At 37.7% G+C, this 23,224-nt stretch overlaps 1 protein-coding gene across 1 annotated transcript in view; it reads right to left on the bottom strand.

Moving 5' to 3' along the window:
* Nucleotides 1-11,761: 11,761 nt before the first annotated feature.
* Nucleotides 11,762-23,224, bottom strand: part of LOC126187844 (protein maelstrom homolog) — a 109,886-nt gene continuing 98,423 nt past the window's right edge. Inside the window, exon 14 of the mRNA XM_049929155.1 lies at nt 11,762-12,394. Coding sequence (XP_049785112.1) covers nt 12,363-12,394 — 32 coding nt within the window. The 3' untranslated portion in view covers nt 11,762-12,362. The remainder of the gene's footprint in view (nt 12,395-23,224) is intronic.

Below are 23,224 nucleotides of genomic sequence, written 5' to 3'. Positions count from 1 at the left end.
GAAGACATTTTTCGATTCGTGATGTTTCTTTCGAGTTGTTTTGTTGAAAAGAAACATTCCGCATTCATATTAATTACCTTGAATGGATTCCTTTTTCTGGCACTCACTACCACATCATTCCAGTGTTTAGGACGGTAAATATTAGGAAAATACTTTTTTCGTTTCTGAACTAAGCCAAAATCCTGATCACAGGGCAGGTACGAGTGTCCGCTAACTAAAAATTTATGGTCTATTTCCTTCACAGAGAACTCTGAGCTGTTGACAATGTATTGGCACAGTACAGCAACCTTTATGTTTCTGTTCTGGCCTCCGCACTGATCAGAGTACATAATTAGTTTTTCAGTCCTGACAAAATTGCGTATGAAGTACAGCAAACAAGAACCAATTTCTTGTGGCCCTCTCGACGCAATGGATTCATGCCACAGAAACATGTATACATCATCATTGTGCATATTGTGGATGCCAAAGCAATATGTCCACAACTGACGTTTGTAATAGCAAACTCCAGTTGAGATGATCGGTGTAGGCAAAGTTTTCATCAAATCAAATGTTATCACTGTAACGTTACCATCTGATTTGCTAAGCAATGAATCACTATGTAAACCTGCCCGTGCATACTCAGCTTTTTGCTGATGGAATTCACGTTCTGCAATTAACTCCGTCCTCTCCTTATCATTATCGGCAGCTGTTATTTTTACCTGCAAAGCATCACATGTTCGACAAGAGTCGGACACTGGTGGATGAAATGACAAATTGAAGTTTTCGTAAAAAATTTTGCGGAAAATAAAATGAGAAACGGGCATTTGCTCCTCTGCACAGTACAGTGAATACATGACTGATAAATTTAAATCTGGTCCTAAATACTTTCTACCGTTATTTTTATGATACGCATAATGGCTTTCATACGCCGGGAATTTTTCTATGAAACGTTTTACTACATCAACTTTGTGGCGAGGTGTTTTATTACCAGGTTCACCTTTACCTCTACCATCACGAGGAGGGGTGGCTTTTTCCCCTTTATTCTTGAGTACCCTATCGATTCTTCCAGCAGATACGGCTAAAGTATTCTGAAAGAATCTTTTGCACACCCTCGTTTCAGACCCATTTGAATTGAGCAAGTAATACAATCTCGTCTTCTCCCTACGTGAATGTTGCTGACCTACGTAAGACCGTGCTTTATCAACGACTTTAATCATGGTAAACAGGAAAGCCGACTGCAGATCGTGGCTGCCTAAATTATAAAACTCATTGAACACTTGTTCCTGCTGTTCTTCGTTGATGTGTTTGTGGCACTCATACCGGCACGTACACTCGCTGATTTTCCGCAATTCCTTTCGAGGAACAAGGTTACCCTTACGGTTTACATACTCTTGACCTAGAGCTCTCCGTTCTTTCCTAACGTTACGAAGCCATTTATCTTCGTTTCTAAGGCGCTTCTTTCCTCGGCTCCGTACCACGGCATCGTCGTTCGTCTCTGGCACGTCCTCTGGAACAGTTGTTGCTGCAGCCGTGCTCGCTCTCGCGTCTCCCGGCACGTCCCCATCGGACGCAAACATCTCTGTAATAACAATATCCATCCCTCAATGTAATATTAACTACACTACAGTAATGGTCAACGTGTGCATTGGTATCCACAGGCGAAGCAATTGCTCAACACAACTCGGCGGGCGGTAAAACATTGTTGTACACATAACATTACAAGTGATCGTTACTTGATTACACAAAATAGCAATACATAAAGTATTGTTTGTATGTCATTCTGTTTTCGTATGGAAAACAACCTGCATTTTCTGAACAAAGTCACCATTCGAGATACGGTACATCTAGACGTGTTTGCATATGAACGCGTTAGTGTACAATCGACAATGTTATCCGCAAAAAAGGAATGGAACACAATACAAACTAACCTTCCAACTGCTCCTCCACGCTTTTCGCAGGGGCTGCCATGCTGATCAACTGAAATACACGTCCACGTGGTCACTGGTCCAATACGTTGTTCCACACTAAATACACAAGTCTTTCGTTCGCCGGCGTCACGCGCAATGGCAGTGGACGGAGAGCATAGAGCACAACTGGACTATGACGCATAGTCCACCCCTGCTCTCAACGGTATCTATCGGCGGTTGAGTGCAACAGCAATGTTTACGTTGCTACATTAGACAAACCTTCAGATAAACAAACAGATCAACATGCATTGCATAATACTCGTATACTGTTATCACAACATGTCAATACCTCAAATTCACAAAAAGTGTGGGTTAGTCCGCTTGTGCTCTCAGTGCCTCAATTATTCTCATGAAACCCATTTCCACCTGACAGGTACTGTGCGACCAAACCCTCAGGAACTTAAGGGACAGCTTCACAGCCAAATTGTGACAGTTTGGAGTGTTGTTGCTGAAACTGCGTTTTGGGGTATTTTTTCGAAGAAGATGGCGTAACTGTAACTGTTAATTCAAACTGCTACTTTCATATGAATAGACCTCCTTCCAACCTAAGTTACACGAATTAGTTGGGGACCACGAAGTGATACAAGTCTGATGCACCACAATGCACACTTCTTGCATTCTCTAGAAATTTTGAGGGAGTTGTTTCGCGGACATCGTCTCATTAGGAGACACTGTCTGCCCCCCCCCCCCAAGGTCACCTGATTTATCTCCTCGTGATTTTTTTGCTTCAGAGATACTTAAAGGCTCAAGAGTACACCCCACATCCCTTGCAAGTACATAAGGAGGCAATCACCCAATAAGTGGCTGCCATTCTACAAATATGACACCAAGTATGGACAACTACCAGGTGAGGCTTTGTCAATATGTCAACAATGGAGGACACCATTTATCAAACATAATTTTCAAAACCAACTAAGGTAAAATGGCATAGTATTTATTATTCACAAATGAATGTATTTTCTTTGTATCTTTGTTTGTTTGTAACTACCTTTTGAAATACCATAGGTCACCTTGCCAGACCCAGTCCTCCTTGAATTGACTTTTTCTTTGAGCTTTCCCACTCATTATTTGTAATGTACTGTGACATTAAACTCCAGCAGTTCAGCATCACGATAACAGAATGACAACTGCCTACAGAATTTACATTATGATTTTATATAAAGGTTATCAGTAATGCTACTGTCAGTTCCTGTAACTCTTGTGTCACTGGAGGCTGAGCACAAGTTCGGATTAAGGAAGGGGAAGTAGGGAAATTGGCCATGCACTTTCGAAGGTATCATCACAGCATTTGTCTGATGTGATTTACGGAAATCATGGAAAATCTAAATCTAAATCTGGAAGGCCAGATGGGGATTTGAACTGTCATAATCCTGAATATGAGTCCAGTCTGCTAACCACTTTGTCACCTCAATCACAAAACTCTCTCCATTTCCTACACCTCACCAGTCTCTTTCCTTAATTTCTTTTCCTTCCCTTTCAACACTTGCACATTTCCTTAACTTTCATACTTATCTTCTCTGACACCACTTGGCGAGTAGGTTCTTTTTATCTGTCCAAAGATATTTTTTTAAAATTTATTATTTTGTTGTTGTAAGGTTCCACACACAAGTTCATGAAAATGGTTACGAAATTGCTGGCGTGAAAAGTAAAACATTGCCAGCACACATGTAAGTGTGGGTGAGGCCTGAGTGTATAAAACGTAGCTCCTGATGTTTCCAAGCAACAGAAAAAGATTAGATGAGAAAATAACGACTTCTGAAGAACACACAGTATCTGGCACGGTAACAATGTGCCCCATGGAATCCTACAACTAGCGCTACACACGCATGTGGAAGGTTAATGTAAGTGGCAACCCCACTCTAACCCTATTCCTAGCCATCATCAGCATTCCTGTATCAGTAGTCAAATGATATTCACATGCACATAATGTAGTACATCTATGTGATTTATAAGGTAACATTCATCTGTAATAATCAGGAGTTCATTTTATTTTTAGTCCTCTAATATTTTGGAGTAGCAGGTATACTGTAACCCCTTATTTTCACATATTTCAGTCTCAAAAATCCAGTCATTAGCTATCTTACAACTGCCAGTCTGAGCACATAATTTACACTTAAAAAAATAATAATAATAATAAATAAATAAAGCTCCCCTCATATCGATGATTAAAGGGATATTCTACCTTTGCCGTATCTCTATTGAATTGCAGTGAAATGCACAGTGCCTATGGGGTGGAGTCAAGATTTCAGAGCAGTATGGGCTTGTAATTAATACACAATACTCAAGTTTAGAAAAGAAACCATATCATTTAGGAGGGAGGAGGACAACTCAGCCAAGATCGCTATAAAAAAACTTTACTGTAGATAACCAGTTTCAGTAAAGCTAAGTTACTATCTTCATAAAGGTTATTACTAGAGACTGGATTATATGCATTTGCATGTTGCATATTTGGCTCCTTTTCACCAGTTATTGCATATTTTAACTAAAAACTAGCGACATGCATTTTTTCGCTCTATGTTTACAATATCTTAAAAATTTAGATGGGCGGTCTCTAGCTCGAATTAGTTTTGATGTCTCACAGACTGATCGCAACCTAGAACTGCCACTGTGAAATCATTACAGAAGAGGAACAGGCAGACAGAGTCAATGCTCCTGTGCCCGCGCTCTCGGTTAATCCTCTTTTGTCATACTGTACGAGTCGGCAAGCTTCTAGTCACACGTCCATTGTTTCAGTTTAGCTTTCTATTTACTTGTACACAGTTGAACGTGTTTACAATACGTAGTGTGTAAAGTGTTGTGCACCATGCAGTCTGAAAAAATAAACGTCGTTTCGTGGATAGCTGACCATCCTGGAACATTTACATATGATGGAATTGTTTTACATTTTTGAGTTTACGAGAAAAAAGTTTTGTGCAGAAATAAAAAATAAATAAAAAGTTTCAAATAGACCAGTATGTCAAGCCAAGTCTTCATATCACAGGAATGCAGAAGAAAGGACCATGACAACAACTTCTGACAAGTTGAAGTAGCAGGGATTTGTGCAAAGGTAACCAAAAAAGTCGGTTTACCATGGATCTATGTGAAGCATTAATTCCAAGCAGTATTCCTCTTCACAAACTTACAAACCCTATCCTCAAAGGTTTCCTGTGCAAATATTGCTGATATCAAAATATATCAGATGAATCAACATTGCATAAAAATTGCATACCTACAATTTACGTAAATGTTCTGGAAGAAATGTGCAATGAACTCGAGGACAGTATTATCTGGATTTCAGTTGATAAAACTACAGACACATGTGGCCTTTACATTGCAAATTTAATTGTTGGTGCTTTAAAAGAAGAGCCTCCTCCTTCCTCTTTAGTAGCTTGCAAAGAACTTGAAAAAGTAAATCATTCTATGATCGCCAGATTTGTGAATGAGGGTATTATAAAAATATTTCCAGAACCTTCTGCAGATTAAAAGGTGTTTTGTGTTTATTTCAGATACTGTTCCCTATATTATCAAAGAAGGAAAAGACCTCCGAATATTTCATCCCAATTTGATTCATATGACATGTTTTGCTCATGGAGTACATCGCCTTGCTGAAGAAGTACGTTCCACATTTGTGAATGTAAACAAACTGATTTCATCCACAAAGAAAGTGTTTCTAAAGGTTCCTGCTTGCATCAAGACAAAAGTACCAAATGTGCCTTTACCTCCCAAATCAGGGGTAACCCGAGGTACGTAGGTCGAAGCTGTGTTGTTTTACAATGAACATTTTGAGACCAATAGAGACTTTGGCACTTTGCCAGTGCAAGGAAGCTTTTAATGGTACCGGTATTCAAAGAGCGATTGCTGTGATTAGCACTCATTTTTCCCATATAAACGCAAGTATTAAAAAGCTTGAAACTCAAGGTTTGGCATTGAATGAATCTACTTAGTTAATGAATAATATTATTCTAATGAACTCATTGCTGGATGTACTCCCAGAAAGTAAAGTTTGAAAACATTTTAAGCAATAACCCAGGCTTTGAACCCTTGTGCCAAATTGATAGTTTTATTAATGGAACGAGTGAACTTCTACCAGAAACAATTTAAGTGTCAGCATAGCACCCAAATTCAAATACCACCCTGTTACCTCAGCTGATGTGAAATGGTCCTTTTCTATTTATAAAAATGTTTTGAGTGATTAAAGATACAATATTACTACTGAACATTTGGAACAGTATTTGTGTCATTTACATTTACAATAGTAGAAACATGTAAAATGTATTGTAAATGACGCTTTGGTCCAATAGTATTAATTAAAGTTAATGCTGTTTAAAAAAAAATTCCTAGTTGTTTTAAATAAAATATTATGGAGTTTATGAGCGTGCCCTCTGTGTGCAATATATCTCCGAGTTGGTCCTGTACATATCGACTGTTTTGTTGCAACTTACCTGCATTGCATCCACTTGTTACCGACAACAGCAAAGAAGGAACAATTCTTGAAACAAGGTATGCATCCCCATTTTGCAGTTTTTTTAGAAAATAATCCCAAAAAGATCTTCTTCCTAACCTCTACCAGAAAGTATTCCAAAAAAAGATATCAGCATCCTAAATGTACTGATTTTTCGAATGGCCGGCACTCTTCCTCATAACTGATGTGCACAGATTCGAATTTGAGATATAATGCACGCAGTAACTACCATGTTTTTTTATTATTTGATCTTGCGTATTGACACACACACACACACACACACACACACACACACACACACACACACACTCACACACAAACTCGTTTTGATCTCTGGAATCATTTATGAGATATGACGATTGTTATGACCACATGATTCGCGATGTGCAAGGACGCGAATGGGCACGCGTCGCGAGACCATCCTTCGGATTTGAAACTCCGTAATTCGAGAACATCCCGCTCCCAATTTTATGTAAATTTTTATATCTTATCTACATTTCATTTGCTGCAATGTATGAGCTAAAATCAACCGTATGGAAAGTTTAGGCGATATGTTATTACCTCTGCAAGCTCTTTAAAATTCATGCAGTGTTTTACTTAATTTGAAGAGTGCTGCAAGTATGACTGATAACGAAATAAAAGTTGAGTTGTTTACTGAATGACAGTATCAGATTACGATGTGCAAAAATCAAATTTTTTCACCTAATAGTTTTCAAAAAAGCTGGTAAATATTTCACATCAGCCAGACCACCATATCTCAGCATAGGCACCAGGATTTGGCGAGCACTACAACCATAACGAAAGCCCCCTCAGTATGATATTCAAAGAGCAAATACGCAGCAGCGAAAGGGTTAATGTTACCTACAACTGCATAAAAATGTGTGATTTCACCAGTTTTCTATTAGAAACAAATGCAAAAAATGAACTGTGCAGGGTAACATCAAAAAATTTCATTTCTATGTATTTGTTAAAACACCTTTGAAATTATGAAACAGCCATAGAATGGAATACACATAATGTACAAAAGTGTAAGTGCAGTGTTCTGGACAGTTTCTGTACCCTGGGCACAGCTGCTTCGTCTCTCTAGGTAATTTTGTTGATGTCTCTACAGCAACACGTTTTACACTCTACAGACAACTACTACTTCGCCTACAGCCATTTTGCACTTTGCAGTTGGGAACTTTTGAAAACACTGCCATGTGCCTGAGATTTCCTTAAATTGAATCGTCAAGAAATATCAAACACAAATGTGCCAGTAAAATAATGTGTTTGGGCTGCTGGTCTTCTAGACCCGAAGTTATTCAATGTGGCTGGTCCTCAAAATGCTAAGCTTTGAGTGGGAGTCAAAGGCTCTGTCATTTAAGAAAGTCATTGCACGTTCTCACAAGTAACATAATTTCTCTTGCACGAAAGGAAATTTACTTTGAAATAACACTCCGTCAACCATCATTCGCAATACTTTCCTGTGAACTGTTAGAAATAGGCTTGTTTGAGCAGTTGCCACAGAGCACCAAAAAATAGACATTACAGCACACAATGACATACTCTTACTAATAACGCCTTTTGTCGCATTCCTGTATGGAATTTTGGGCATACTGGGGCATCACTTGACCATGTGCAGCACTACGCCATGTTCTTCGGAGGGGTGATGCGGAGTTACTGTACTCGGGGCAATTGTTTTATTGTATCCTATCCAGATAAGGAATGCAAAATAAGAAAGCAGTCCTTGGCATAATATTTATTTCAAAACTAGACTCTACAACCTCAAGAACCCTAACATTTTGCCATGTGGTGACTAACAGATTTTTTTTTCTTATTCCTCCTCTGCAATACTGTTATGTTGCATTTCCAATCAGGTTTGCATCCACACAGTATGACAAAAATCTAGTGAGAAGGAATACAAATTTCTTGAAAAAATAAAAACAGCTGTTTGTACACACCAGAACTAATGACAGCAAGTTCTTTATGACATTTTCGAACTATATACGAAATTAACAACATTCTCTGTGAAATCAAGAAACTGTATTAAATGGCAGTTTTTATTTGACTCCAGGAGTAATGATTAAAGCCTTGTGGGGAGTCACAATGATAAATACGGCATGCTACCAGTCTATAATTTACCAAAGAATGGTGTTTGGCAAATTTAAGGCATAAACAACAGAAATTAAGAAATAACATCAAGCCTATAGAAAGTACCAAAATGTTGAAACATTTGTTTATTTGACTTGTGATCAAAAATCATGTTTCATGGATGGTAGATTTCAAAATTCTGCCAAAGCTGTCAATATATTTGAAACAGAACATTTTATTCAATACTACTGGCCAAATTTGCCCGCTTAGTCACCTTCAAGTGAACATTTACGTATGTTTGTGCATATATAGCATTAAGAGATCCTACATTATGTCATAAAGGAAACATAACAGCAGAGAATACACCAAGAGCATCGGAATTTTGTAAACAATACTGAATTGCACAATTCAGCTTAAAGTCCATATTTGCATGTCCAGACTCACAATGAAGTAAGTCCTTACTTGGGGTTTTCTCAATGCTAATTTTCTTGGAATATCAGTACTTTATTATCATGTTTCGTTCTTTATTACAGCATAATGATATACGTGCTAGAAGATGAAAATATGCACTCGAAATTCGGCGAACAGTTGAACCTATCCAATAGTGCAGAATGAAACACTTCATTTCAAATCAATAGCCTGCCTCTGTGGAAAAGAATAATAAAAGCCAAATTTCTCTAGTGAATTGACAATAATAACTTTATTGTTACACTGGATGGTTAACACTTGACTGTCAATAAGGTGGAAATAAAACAAAACCAGAAAACTTAAACTAATAACGTATTTCAGTCTTCTGTAATTAAGAAAATATATTTCAATTCACTTGATAGCTCCCATCCCCAGCTATACATTTTGCTCTTATTTGATATGAGAGCTGTAATCATAGAGAAATCACCAGAATTATGAAACGTCAGAACGGGTCGTGTGAAGACCCCTCCCCTGCAACTCGGACCGCTCAGAAAATTTTTTCTGAGTAGCATTTAGCTGCTTGCTGCTGTACTGCTTATACAGGTAACAGCTGCGCTTCAAGCAGCCAAAAGTGGGAAAGACACCACTAATATATAACTTCAGCTCTGCATATGCGTGTTAGCCCACTTGCAACTGCTCAAAGGAACTTCATGTAAAGAGTTGTGACGTCAAGTTCATTGGGAGTAGTTTGTAGTTAGGAAGTATTGCATGTCTTCGTCTTAAAGCCTTTGACACATTTAGCTGTCAAAAGATGATTCTGTGTGCACTGTGTTTTGTTGTAAGTGGTGCATTTTCTTGGCAAATAAATTACTGTTATTCTCTCATGTTTTATTGCTGCAGCATTATTCTCCAGTAGTGGGCTCAAGTATATCTCAGTCCTTACCATCAAAATTACAAAAATTTAAGTGAAAACTAAAAGTATGGAACATTCCTGTAATTCTAAAAAATTCCCGGGTTTTTCCCGGTTGTCTTTGGAGACACAAACCCTACTTAACAAATGTATAAAAACTTCAGGCATGATGCAGCGTTTTTTCACACATCACATATCAGTGTTTATGACATCTCTTGTGATCTGTGTGTCATACAATGAGACAATTTTAAAGGTACATTCAGCGGCATATACGGATACAGTCTGAAACAGTCAGTAGCAGAGAAGTCATGAAATTAAATACCACGCATGATGTGGCAGTTTTTCATGCATCTCACTGTCTATGACATATCTCCTGAATTACAAATAGGTAGATGTTTCCAACCCCCACAGTGACTGTTGCCCAACACTGAGATATGTGTGTGCACCAAGTTTGGCTGATATACACCAGGTGGTTTAGGAAATGTGGAAAACAAACACGCACATTTTTATAACATGTATGGATTTTGGGCCTTAGGAAAGTCTCAAGTGGTCAATAATTTATCAAAGCATGTCTCCTATTTTGGCCACTGACCTCTCAGAAATGGCCTAGAGATCAAATCTAGTTGTGAAACTACTTTAAACAACTGGAGTAACATTTAATACAATCAGTAATAGTTCTGCATGCCCTGTGTTAAAGATGACGAGCATGTTAAGGAAAAATAAGTTATGATAATACAGGCTGTGCATATCGTCCAGGAACACTTGCAGTTATTTATTGCACAAGAACTAAACACTGCACAGATGTCATACATACTGCATTTTGAAGAGAAACCCTGAAAGTTTTTTTTACAAACATTCGATATGCGAACCACGAGTGACCCAGCAGACATACATACGGTAATCGAATTCTTGTCTTACCCATCCCAGCATGGCACTGTTGACTGTGGCAGTCGCTTCCCATATTCTCTCCTGGAGCTCTGCTACATCACATGGTAGAGGAGGTACATACACTAGATGTGTCCTCACAGAAAAAAGTCACAGGGAGTGAGATCTGGTGATCGGGGTGGCCATTTCATGAAATAGCTGTCTCCTGTAGCATGACCAATCCATCGATGCAGCAGCTCCATGTTCTGGTACCCATGAACTTCAAGATGAAAATGGGGTGGAGCCCCATCCAGCTGAAAGATGAATGGAGAGTCCAACTGCATTTGAGGCATCAGCCATGTCTCTCATACCCACTTCACATTCACTCCACTCACACTGGCATTTCCACTTCTCTTTGCCAGGCACAAGCAATTGATCTTAAAGAATTTGTTGTGCCAGTGGTAAATGGCTTCCTTGTTGGTGGCTTCTTAACATCTGTAGAACAGCTGTACCACACTTCTTTTCGTTGAACTCCAACATACAGAAAGCTCGCTCCACACCTGAACTCGTCATGTTTGCGACTAGTGCTGACTACAGGCAAATTACCAAACTACAAAGTGGCAGTATACATGAATAAAAAACTTTCAGGGTTTCTCTTCAAAATTATATATGTATGATATCTGTACAATGTTTGGTTCTTGTGCAATAAATAATTGAAAGTGTTCCCAAACTTTATGTACACCCTGTATGTTATATGTTGCACTGTCGAGCTGCTTTAAAAATAAATAAATTATCCCTGGTCAAGAGGCACCATCATCAAACTCACTTGTTTAGCTTCAGTGAAGCAAGACTGTGCAGAAATGCCTTCAACGGATGTTGTCTCTTACATGCCATATGTGATCGTTTTGTTTTGTATCATATCATACCTTTAAATTTTTCTTTTATTTGGACTCCAAATGTACAACTATTTAAATGTAAGTTATTGAGATGAAGAAAGACACTTACAAGCCCCATCATTTGTGAAATTTGTTGAACTATTTCTTTCTGAGAAAGTCAATTTATTGCTTCAAGCAGCCAAATAAGGTTTCAAAAGGAAAAAAAAAAAAAAATCTTTTATCACTGTATGTATAAAATCTTTGTACTGTTGAATGACAAGGTACACGATTTATCCTTCACATTGGTAACTGTTACTTACAGGTACACTGACTTTAGTGAAAATTATAAGTACCACAGCCTGTGTGCTACAGTCACATATTTAAAGCAAAAACAAACATATCTTCTTCGTAAAATAGGGAAGCTTAAGCATGATGATAGTTTAATCACTGCCTAAAATAGGCATTGTGAGTTGCAAATTGTTAAGAAGAGAAAACAATACTGAATCAAACAAAATTTAGATGTGCTTACCAAAGCAGCAGTATAACAAATAATAACTAACTACATATGCACCAGAAGAAAGGTACTAGTCAAATTCAATAAATCTACACTTCGTGGAACATGTCTGATTTGTCACTTGAAGTTTCGAAGTTTAAATGAAATAAATATTACTCTTCAAACAGAAATTATATGTGCCTTATAAACAGAAAAAGGGTTGGCACACACATCACAACCTCTAACAACAAAGAATTCATACTGATTTGCAAGTTACACGGTGTTCCTGAATTCAATCGAATTCTGTCACACACACCCATTTATGTAAGTACATATATTATCTTCCTTGAACTTCTTACTTGTTAGGATATGTACATAAGCCACGACCTGAAATACAAATACCAATAAATTAGTTCATGAAACAGACTATATTTTATTGAACAGTAAAGAAGTTACAAAGTTTAGATAGGCAAGAGATAGAGAGAGAGAGAGAGAGAGAGAGAGAGAGCGAGAGAGAGAGATAGAGAGAGAGAGTGTGAAAACAAATACAGAACTAAAAATAAAATCTCATCAGGCACAAAAGCAGAAATGTAGATTATGAAAATTTGTTTAAGATCATTGAGCTATACCAGATTAAATTTAGCAACAAATCAGCATCTTGAAACAAGAAAATTAAATAGAAATGGACAATTGTTTAACAAAGCTATTTACATAGGGTACAAAAGATGTTGCAGATAAAGTTTCAGACAACAAAACACAACAATTCAATCACCACGAAGAACAAAACTGACACTTGCGAGTAAAAGATATAAGAATGCCACATGTCAAGTTGTTAGTCTGTCTTTGGGCACCTCCATAGTTGGCGAACACGCGAATACTCACCACATACGGAGGGTATCACAGAAATATAAAGAAATATAATATGCTGGCAGACCGAAACTAGCTGCTGCTGTCATGTAGGGTAACATTGGCTTATTTAAGTTTAAATTAATAAATGAATAATTAATCTAATCTAATGGCAGAAAACCTTAATTCAAATGATCCTCCAAAATTAGAGGTTATGCAGTTGGCCTGCTCCTAACTCTTGTCAAAAAATAATTTAAATGATAAACCCATCCAATATACCTCAGAAATAATGAAATTCTTGGTGAAAAACTGGTAGAAAAGATACTTAAATGTTGGAAACACTGCCAGCCGCCCCCATGGAGTTATGCGTCTGTTGTGCTCCGGCATCTCACATTATTTTTGTGAGATCTACTGAAACTACAGTGTTCATCTATGGCACTTCGTGAAAAACAGCATGCAAAAATCAGTGCAATTTGCACATCTCTTTATTTAAAGTACGTAAGTGAATTCATGGCACTTGTGTGAGTAAAATCACATGTTATCACATTAATTCCAAAAACTTAGATACACAAACTTGACATAAAACAAACGTGATTTTCATGCTTAATTTACCTAAACTTGTACAGAGTCATGATATACTATGTAGTATTAATCATCAATTTTAAACATAAACTGGACTTTTCACGAACGTGTTATATTGTGTAATGTTATATCATCAGCTACAAGGTTAATTGAGCTTTTCAGAAACTTGGCCACAGAATCCTCATTCACTATTAAGGTTGCAAAATTTCATTGCACAGTTACACAGAAAAGATATTTATGTGACATCTTTGAGGTTTGCAAAAGTTTTCATAATTTGCGAGTGTTTTGCATAACCTATTTCATACTACATCAGTGTTTGTGGTTTACAGTTAATATAAATAAGTACCCGGTAGCTTATCATGTCACATTAGTTCTCTCGTTTACAGGGGTGTATATTGTCTGCATTTATCTTAAATTAACGAATTTATTGTAACTTAATGCTACAGTCAATTTTTCTTAATGGTCATAATCTGAAAAACGCTTCAGAGAAACAGCACAATTTGTATAAAGTTTTCTGCTGTCATACAAAAAGTATCTCATTTTTGGTTGTATAAGTTCCAAAAGGCTACTGGTAATATTTATGGCATATCAAACTCAAATTAAGAGAGACTCAGCAAGCTTAGAAGAAAGTTATTTTGATTACTATTGGGTAAAATACTGCACCATCCATTCGTCATTCGCTTACTGTTCTGTGAAATACTGCACCATGCATAATGCAGACCCACTGTCTTTGCCATCCGCAGGCAGGGGAGGATTTGGCAGCTATTCGCAAGCAGTTGGAAATCACTCTAATTTCTGTCTAGTGATTAGAAGCTGCTGTGAATGGGTGTGTTGGGAGGGCTACCAAGAGTTGTGTACCAGGAGTGAGAAAGCCACTCCTGTCTACAATGTATGTATGTATGTATGTATGTATGTACGTCTGTCTGTCTGTCTGTCTGTCTGTCTGAAATACAAGCCCCATCACTATTTGTCCATCTGATTATGAATGATATGTCAATGGTTGGTCTAGGCATCCTTTGCAAGGGAGACCGGTCAGGGAGAACTCAGAATAGTGCACCCGTTCAACTAATCAACAAGCTTGAGCCTGAAAGTGAGCCAGCGAAACTCGTTTCATCCTGGACTCCTCATCCAGTCCAGATAATGACAGCTGTAGGAATCACAGAAGGTGAGCGTATTAGAATCCTGAAAGCACTCTCAACAAAGTGCTGGAGTTTGAAGTGATTCTAAATATCACTGCTCACACTATATCAGCCAAAGAAAACTGGTTAAAGCCTGCAGCTGTCTGTAGTGACATTTTCTTTCTTTCTTTTTTTTTTTTCTTTTTTTTTTTGGGGGGGGGGGGGGGGGAATTTAAGCATATACAAAAAGGATAGGGATATGAGTAATGGAGGTGGTCAATTTGTCACAGGAGACAAGAGACCCAAATCCACCAAGACTGAAATTTAAGCTGCATGCGAGATTGATTGGGCAAGACTAAATATCAAGGGTGGGCATAAAACTGTAACAGGGTTCTTCTATTGATCACCAAACTCACCTCCCAATGTAACTGAAAACTCTTAGAGAAAATCTTAGTTCACTGGTACATCAATTTTCCTACTCATACTGTGATAGCGAAAGGATACTACAACCATCTGACTCCTCTGGACATGTTAAGGCATACAACTGCCACTGTCCCTGGTTGCATTGGATATGTTTACATGTACCTTTGATCCTCCCATCAGACGCTCTAGATGTCTACATGTGCAGCGGATACAATCATGGCCAGCCTTTCTTAAATATTCAGCGCAGGGAGCCAGGCAGTGCACCACAACCAATTCACAGTTAGTGGCTGGAGCATGGTCTCCCAGGCCTGGCAGCAGTAAAAGGTGGCAGCAAAGCTGCACTCTCCACAGAATGCAGTGGGCATATTTGTAGCACACAAGGTGTTAATCATCTAACAATGAATTGGAATAATTAAGGTTTCGTTGTAGTGGGCGTGACAAGAAATCCTGTGAAATGTTACTGAATCCCTTCTCTGAAAACTACCTGGAATAGATAGAACCAGACCCCACACATGGTGGAAATTATGACTACTTCCAATTTAGAACTGTGGAGAGTAGGACTGCAATGGACCTGTAATTAGCAGCATTGTTATAAGCTGCCATCTTGAATAAGGAATGAAATTTGATTAATTGTGATAACATCTCATCCATACAAGAGGATGATGTATACTGGAATGTAACTAGGAATATCGTTTATTTCCTGAATGGAAAAGGTTTGTTCAATTCTTCGGTTTTTTTAACTTCTCCCCCGTCTGTGGCTTGGAACATTATTTGGTGTGTCATTACTCACAGGGAACTTTGTATCCTGGGAAATCAGTAGAGCCTGCACCACAGTCATTTATGCTCTATTTTAAGAGGTTTAATTCTGGACTTTAGCGAAATTGATACACAACTTGGACACTAATTTCCTTGCTGCAGATTGAATGTCACAGCATCCAGGTGGCTTCCCCATCGTGTACAATTGTGCCTCTGATTATTTTAAGAATCTTCAGAGTCTACCACCAACAGAATTCTGCAGGGCCACAGCTTTTGTTCCAAGTACTAACTCTGACGAGTATCAGACAGAATACTATTATAAACTGTAACTTCCAATCATTTTGTTTTACACATTTGAGAATTCAACTAACAATTAATTTTATACCTGGAAGTGTGGGAGATAACTGTTTAAAAATACTGGAGAAGTGACCTCTCTCACCCAAAAGTTTCCAATCAAGTAACTAAATATTGTTTGGTCGTAATAATTTAACTTCAATTTCAGGGGAGAGATGTTAAACAGTGGCCACGGGGCAGTTATAGCAGCACAACAATGAAAACCAAAGTACAGAGGCACTAAAACATGCATAAAGAATTATATGCTCAGCAAGAGAAGCAGTAGTGTCATGTCTGAGTGAGGAACTTTAAACTTTTGGCTTTAAGCCAGGAATACGAGAGCAACTATGGCTCAAGTTTAAGAGGATGGTTGTTCGTGAATTTGATAGGTATCTACCCAGCGGAACAGTGAGAGAGATCCTCCATAGCATAGTCACTGTAAAGAAATTTATAAAGAAATAGACTACTGCATAACAGGTATAAAACAAAGCATAGGGCTATAGATAGAAAGATATAGAACGAACACGTTTGGCAGTCAAGAGCGCAACATTTGAGGCCTTCATTGAGTACCGTATCAGAATAGTGTCCAAACATCTTTCACAAAACCAGAAGAAACTCATGTCATATGTAAAGGCTCTTAGTGGCATCAAAGTTAGTGTTCAGTCACTCATGGACAAAACAGGAACTAAAACAGAGAGGCAAAGCAAAAGTGTAAATGATTAACTCTGTTTTCAAATGCTCCTTAATAAAAGTAACTCTGTTTTCAAATGTTCCTTATTAAAAGAAAATCCAGGAGTACACGCCAACTAAATTCTCTTACTAATAAAAAATTGAGTAAAATAGATATTAGTGTCAGTGGCATTGTTCAATTTTAATGGTTTCAGCTGTTTTCAAAGCCCCCATGGCCCGATGAAATCACTACTTATAACAGAATGATGTCCACCATGCCAACCAAATTGGATTTCGAAAAAATGGACCATGTGAAACCCAATTTGCACTTTTGTCACATGACACCTTGAAAGCCATGGGTCAAACCAGTCAGGTAGATTCAGTATTTCTCTATTTCTGAAAAGCATTTGACCCAGTCATCTATACTTACTATCTAAAGGATTATCATACGGAATACCAAGCAAAATATATGACTGGACTGGGGATTTCTCGGTATGGAGAACACAGCACGTTATCTTGGCTAGAGTGTCATCGAGATATGTATAAGTAACTTCGGGTGTTCCCCAGGGGAAGTGTGTTGCGATCCTTGCTGTTTATGTTGAGTATTAGTGATCTTGCAGACAATATTAATAGTGATGTCAGACTTTTTGCAGATAATGCAGTTATCTATATTGAAGTACAGTCTGAACGAAGTTGCACAAATATTCAGTCATACTAAACTGCAAAAATAGTATCCTGTAACACTTGGTATGGACATGACATGGAATGATCAGTTTATTGGTAGAATAGGGACATGCTACCAGTCTACAAAGAAAGCTGCTTTCAAATCATTCAGGCAACCCAGCCTTCAATATTGCCCAAGTGTGTGGTATCTGTACCAAATAAGACTAGAGGGGATACTGAATGTGTACGGAGGAGGACAGCATGAATGGTTACAGGCTTCTTTGACTCATGGGAGAACGTCACAGAGACGAAGAAACAAACTGGCAAGCTTCTGAAGATACGATGGAAACTATCTCGAGAAAAACTACTTTCAAACCAGCTTCAAATGGCTCTGAAATATACTAAAACCCTACACATACCAGTCCAGCATATGTAGATGGACAAAGGAAAACCCTTAATAACTGGTACTGTGGGATGTATCATCCTGCCATGCACTTCACAGTGGTTCACAGAGTAGATGTAGAATGTACGTTGTAGCTTCTGAAACGAAGTACAAAAGTCGAGGAGGAAAAGAGCTTGATTAACACATACACATTTGGAGTGGGGTGTCCAAAACTGTATGGAACAAGGTAGGAGTTTCTATCATGATAAAGAAAATATTTAAAAAAGAATCAAATTGGGAATTTATGACAATGTATTGTTACAGCTGAAATGAATATATGCACCCACAAATGATACAAAAGACTGAGAAAGGTACTTCACAGACCACTCTCAGAGAATATACTAAAAGTCCCATGAAGAAAAGAACTGATCATTGTGAACGTGAAGTACGGATCAGAGTCACACAGGATAGTGGGAAAACATGGAGAGAGAAAATATGACAATAGAGAACAATTATTTGAAATTTGGGAATCATTTTGTTTAAAAACTGCCTCCACAATTTTCAAACACAAACACATTCATAAATGTACTTGGTAGCATGATACTAAAGAATTACAATCTCTAATAGATTATATTATCATTACACAAATAAATATGGTTACAGTAAAGGATATAACATCTTACAGAGAAGCCCAATGTGCATCAGAGCACTATCTAGTAAAAATGAAATGTTTCTGGCCATGGTAAACTTTGAGTAACAACAACAACAACAACAACAACAACAACGACGACACTGTAAAATGGACTGCACTGAGAAGAATCAAAAGAATCATTATGATAGTGACCACTTAAAATACGAAAGTATAAGGATGTTCTTCACTACTGGAATAGAGAGAATATTTGGTGAATCATTGGAACTAAGCTCGGATCAAATTTATGAGTAATAAAAAGCAATGCTAAAAAAATTTCATTTGAGATGCCGAATATGAAGAAAATACTTTTGAGAGAACAAAAGAAGCATAGTCAGTATTTAAAGGACTCCATCAGAGTGAAAAGCCAATGCAAATCTCGAACTGATAACACAAAGAGAAATGAATATTTATAAAAATTATTAAATAAAGATACAGATGAATTGGTGTCATAAATGTAGCAACATGAGATTACAAATTTTAGATGGAACATATCTACAACATTTTGTATATGCTGATGACCATGTCACAAGGTGGGGATGATCCAAGTCAGAAATGTAATCAGTTAGTAATAGATTATTAATAAAAAAAATTAAGGTTTGAAGATTAATTATAAAAAAAAAAAAACAGAATACCTTACCAGCAATCCCGAGTAAGTGTACATACATGGGAACAAAATAAAAAGGTTAATAATTTTTGTTACCTTGTATCTATTTTAGAAGCAGGAGACAATCGGATGTTGAAATTAATAAAATAAATAGTAGTGGCCTGGAGTTCATCGGGATTTTGAACTGTGAATGACAGAACTAATCATATTCAAGAGTAGAAGTTGCATGGAGCAGATACCTGGACAACTAATCAGAAACAATTAGTAAGATGAAAATATTAAGAGGTGGGCTTTTGCATTTTAAAAACAGTTCAGAGCATACTTCTGCTGGTTTTTAGATAGTGGTCAAGTGGGAAGTTGATCCACTGTGTGGCAGACAGTGAAGCCTCCCTGGTTTACATGACCAGGGTGTCTGCGTGGACAAGGAAAAAAATTCCCGGATTTCCCGGTTAAAAACACACTTTCTCCCATACGACAGTATATTTTCCCCTATCACTCCTTTGAATGGTTATGGTTTTGTACATGGGCGTAAAATTTCCCGGCACTTTAGAAAACGAAACTCAGAGAAAAAGACACGTTTTGGAAATATCTTTGATGTGCAGCAACATGTACGCAGAGTATTTTCGTATTACGAAAACATACATTAGAAAATCCACCAAACACCGCATGTTACTTTCCGAACCATTGAAACCGAGATTTCGATGCGCTTTTGTAAGCCGTTCGTAACTCATGTCACGTGATGTAGTCAGCCAATAGCAACATCAGTGTTAAGTAGCGCGCCAAACAGGGAAAGTTAATAGTTTAAATTAATACACATAGTGTTGTTACAAGAAAAGCAAAGCTTTCACATAAAATATTGGTCTCAAGCTGCAAGAGAAGCTAAGCTTTCGCATATACTGTTGATCTTCTTTGCGCGTGTTACACTTTAAGGGGATACGGAATCACCTATCCCCGCAATGTTAATATATGCCTACTATAGGGAACATTTTCTCACAAACTACTGGAGACAGAGAGGTAAAAATTTTACTGTATGTGCATTCATATGTTACAACAATACTGAAACAACAGTTTATTGTCAAAGTATTTTCTTACAGAGATATTGTACATTTATTTTTAAGTAAATTTTTTCCATCGCTTTTTACTAGACTATCACCCCTAAGTCTTTTGTAAATCAAGTAATTAAAAAATCGTTGTTTCAGTATGTAATAGGGACCTATGTCACTACGTCATAAAAATTTCAGACTTCTAGGTTGACCAGTACCTGAGATAATGTTCCTAGATGAAGTAAAAAGTAAACTTACGGGAAACGGAGAAAGAAGATTAAAACATTCCTGATCCGTAGCTAATACCCCCTTCACAGTCTTCATAATCATCTTCAAGTCTTCTTTTGGCACCCCTCTGCACCTGTCTTGCTTTTTTCACTAATGTCTTGATTATATTATCAGCATGCCTTAGTCTGTGCTGATCTAAAAAGAACATAGCACGTACCGTACGGGAACCAACACACATACCCAACTTTTGAAGGACCTGGCATTTAGTTATATTTCCAAGATTGAAGGTTGCCACAGCATCATACACACCAAAATGTATTGTATTAATTCCGACAAACACTGTTTTTGGGAGACGATGCCATATCACACTATTCAAGCACTCGTTGGGGTTCTGCGTTTTTCCGTGAAGACATTTCATCAGAAGACTTCTGTCAGCCAGATCTCTGAAAATGGGCTTTATTTCTGCCATGATGGCTGATGGTAGACTGTGGTGGTGAATGTATTTCTCTCCTGTTGTTAGTCCCCTATTGTATTTACACCAGCTGTTTTCACCTTTGGGGCACAAACCATGTTGTGGATGCTCATCCGTGGATGCGGTGTGGAAATATAAAGCCCATATAGCTCTCCTCATTTCTTCAAGATTGCCTGTATTTTGCCTGATTGCAAGGCCATAGCAGTTCTGAATGTGGTCTATTATGGAATCAGTCAATCTTCCTCTGCCATCCAAGGTTTTACCATCATCTAGTTTTTTCCCTTTCATAACTGATTTTAACCTTCTCAGCCTGGCACCCATTCTCTTCTGCACATGTCCTATACATTCAAGTTTGCTTATATTTACACTGTTCCCATATGGTTTGCTTTCCAAAACTTCTTTGAATGCTTTAGAGTCACCATCTCCCAGATATTTGACATAGCGAACATTATACCACTGTGAAGAGCGATGAAAAATTTTCTTCACCCCAGCAACCTCCATGCCACCACTACTACCATAATAATTAGCAATACAGTCATCACTGTGTTCATTTTTCAGCCTGCCTGTGCACCTACAGTATTTAGACATTATTGCAACATCAATAACCTTGCCAGTATCAACACTAGTTGCTGTTACAACACCATTGTTGGAGGTGTGGCCCCTTTTCTGCCACGTGCCATCAAACGCCACTGTGAGGTCACGACTGCCGTCATTTTCTTCCACTGCTTCTTCCACAGCAACCTGCATTGACTTCTGTGCTACATCTTCAACTGCAGATCCTAGTACATAATTGTAAGCTTCTAACTTTGAAGGTGCACTTGGAAGATTTAGAACACCACATAGCATATCACCAGCTGCTTTGCCCTTACCAATTGCTCGCAATCCATAAACTAACCTAATATTTACACTATAAAGTTCAGTTTTCTTGTATCCATTATTTACAGTTACTGAAACTGAACTTGGAAACTTACAGCTGTATTTACAAACACTGCATATTAAATTAAACTGGGCAGCCAGGCCAACATGGGATTCTACTTTCAGAGAAACGTTTCCATGACATTTTTTGCAGCACAAACTGTTTTCAAGAGCTTCACACAATATATTCGTATCAATGAGTTCAAAAACTTCATTCCCTCTATCAAGTAAATTATATTTCTCTTCCAAATCTCTTAGTTTTTTATGAGAAGCACTGTTTTCATTTGGTGTAAGTTCGTTCGGCAAATCAGTAATAAGTGGATTCACATTTTCCAACAGTGATGATGATGAACTGCTTTGCTTTGCTAATGAATCATTATTTCTTTTCTTTTGCCAGTTCACACGCTTTTTAAATACTTTTGCTTTAGCTCTAGGCATTTTCACTGCGAAAAATGAAGCACTAAATACGAAATAACTCAACAACAACTACTTTCTTATATCACACTGTTTACAAAACAGTCCCGCCACAAAGTCAAAGAGTAACTTGAGGAAACCAGAGAGAAACATTTTCGGGCAACTAGTGTATAAATAGTCGCTGGAAACCGGGATATTTGAATTCATGTCACTTTAAAGGTACTGCCAAAAAGTTCATGGTCAGCCACGAGAGACGTGTATAACTAAAGCGCAATACCCGATCTCACAAATATATAAAAATAAAATAGTTATAATTGTAGTAGAGCTATGTATGATACGTCATTTTAAAGAGGAAACATGGCAGAATATAATACGCCAATAAAAAAAAAATTCGATTTTTTAACCCAAAATCCGATTCCGTATCCCCTTAAGAGAGATCATACAAATGTGCCTGTAAAATTTTTAATGACATAAATGTCTGATCTTCAGGGTTCGAGGGTTCGTCATCAGACACCTGATTTTTAAATGAGAGTCAAACACTTTGTGATTTAATAAATTCACGGTCCATTCTTGTATGTAGTTCAACTTACGTAAAAGGATATTTACTTTGAAAGTAACACTTTTCAAACCACCAATTGTAATATTTTCCCACGACCTGTTACAAATAGGTTCGTTTCCGCAGTTGCCAGAGCGCTCAGGTAACAGGCGACACCGCGCTTGGGTATGTATCATGACGTAGGAAGCCCGTATGTACGTACGTGTAAAAGATCACCAATGAAAGATGATACTGCAAGAGCATCGGAATTTCGTGAACCATATTAAAATGTGCACATTGAAAGTGCATACTTAAAGGCACACTCGTATGTCCAGATTCCCAATGAAGTACCGTAGACCCCGACCTGATATTAAGCTTTTAAGTGTGGTTTTCAGGATGTAAATTTTTTTTGGAGCACCAGTACTGTATTATATCATGTTTGGTTCTTTATTATGGCATAATGCCATACGTGCTAGAAAATGAAAACGTGCACTTGAAATGCAGCGAACAGTTGAAACTACCCAGTACTGTGGAATTAAACAT

This window comes from Schistocerca cancellata, chromosome 5, assembly GCF_023864275.1.
Source record: "Schistocerca cancellata isolate TAMUIC-IGC-003103 chromosome 5, iqSchCanc2.1, whole genome shotgun sequence".
NCBI lineage: Eukaryota > Metazoa > Arthropoda > Insecta > Orthoptera > Acrididae > Schistocerca > Schistocerca cancellata.
This window is presented reverse-complemented; position numbering and strand designations above follow the sequence as displayed.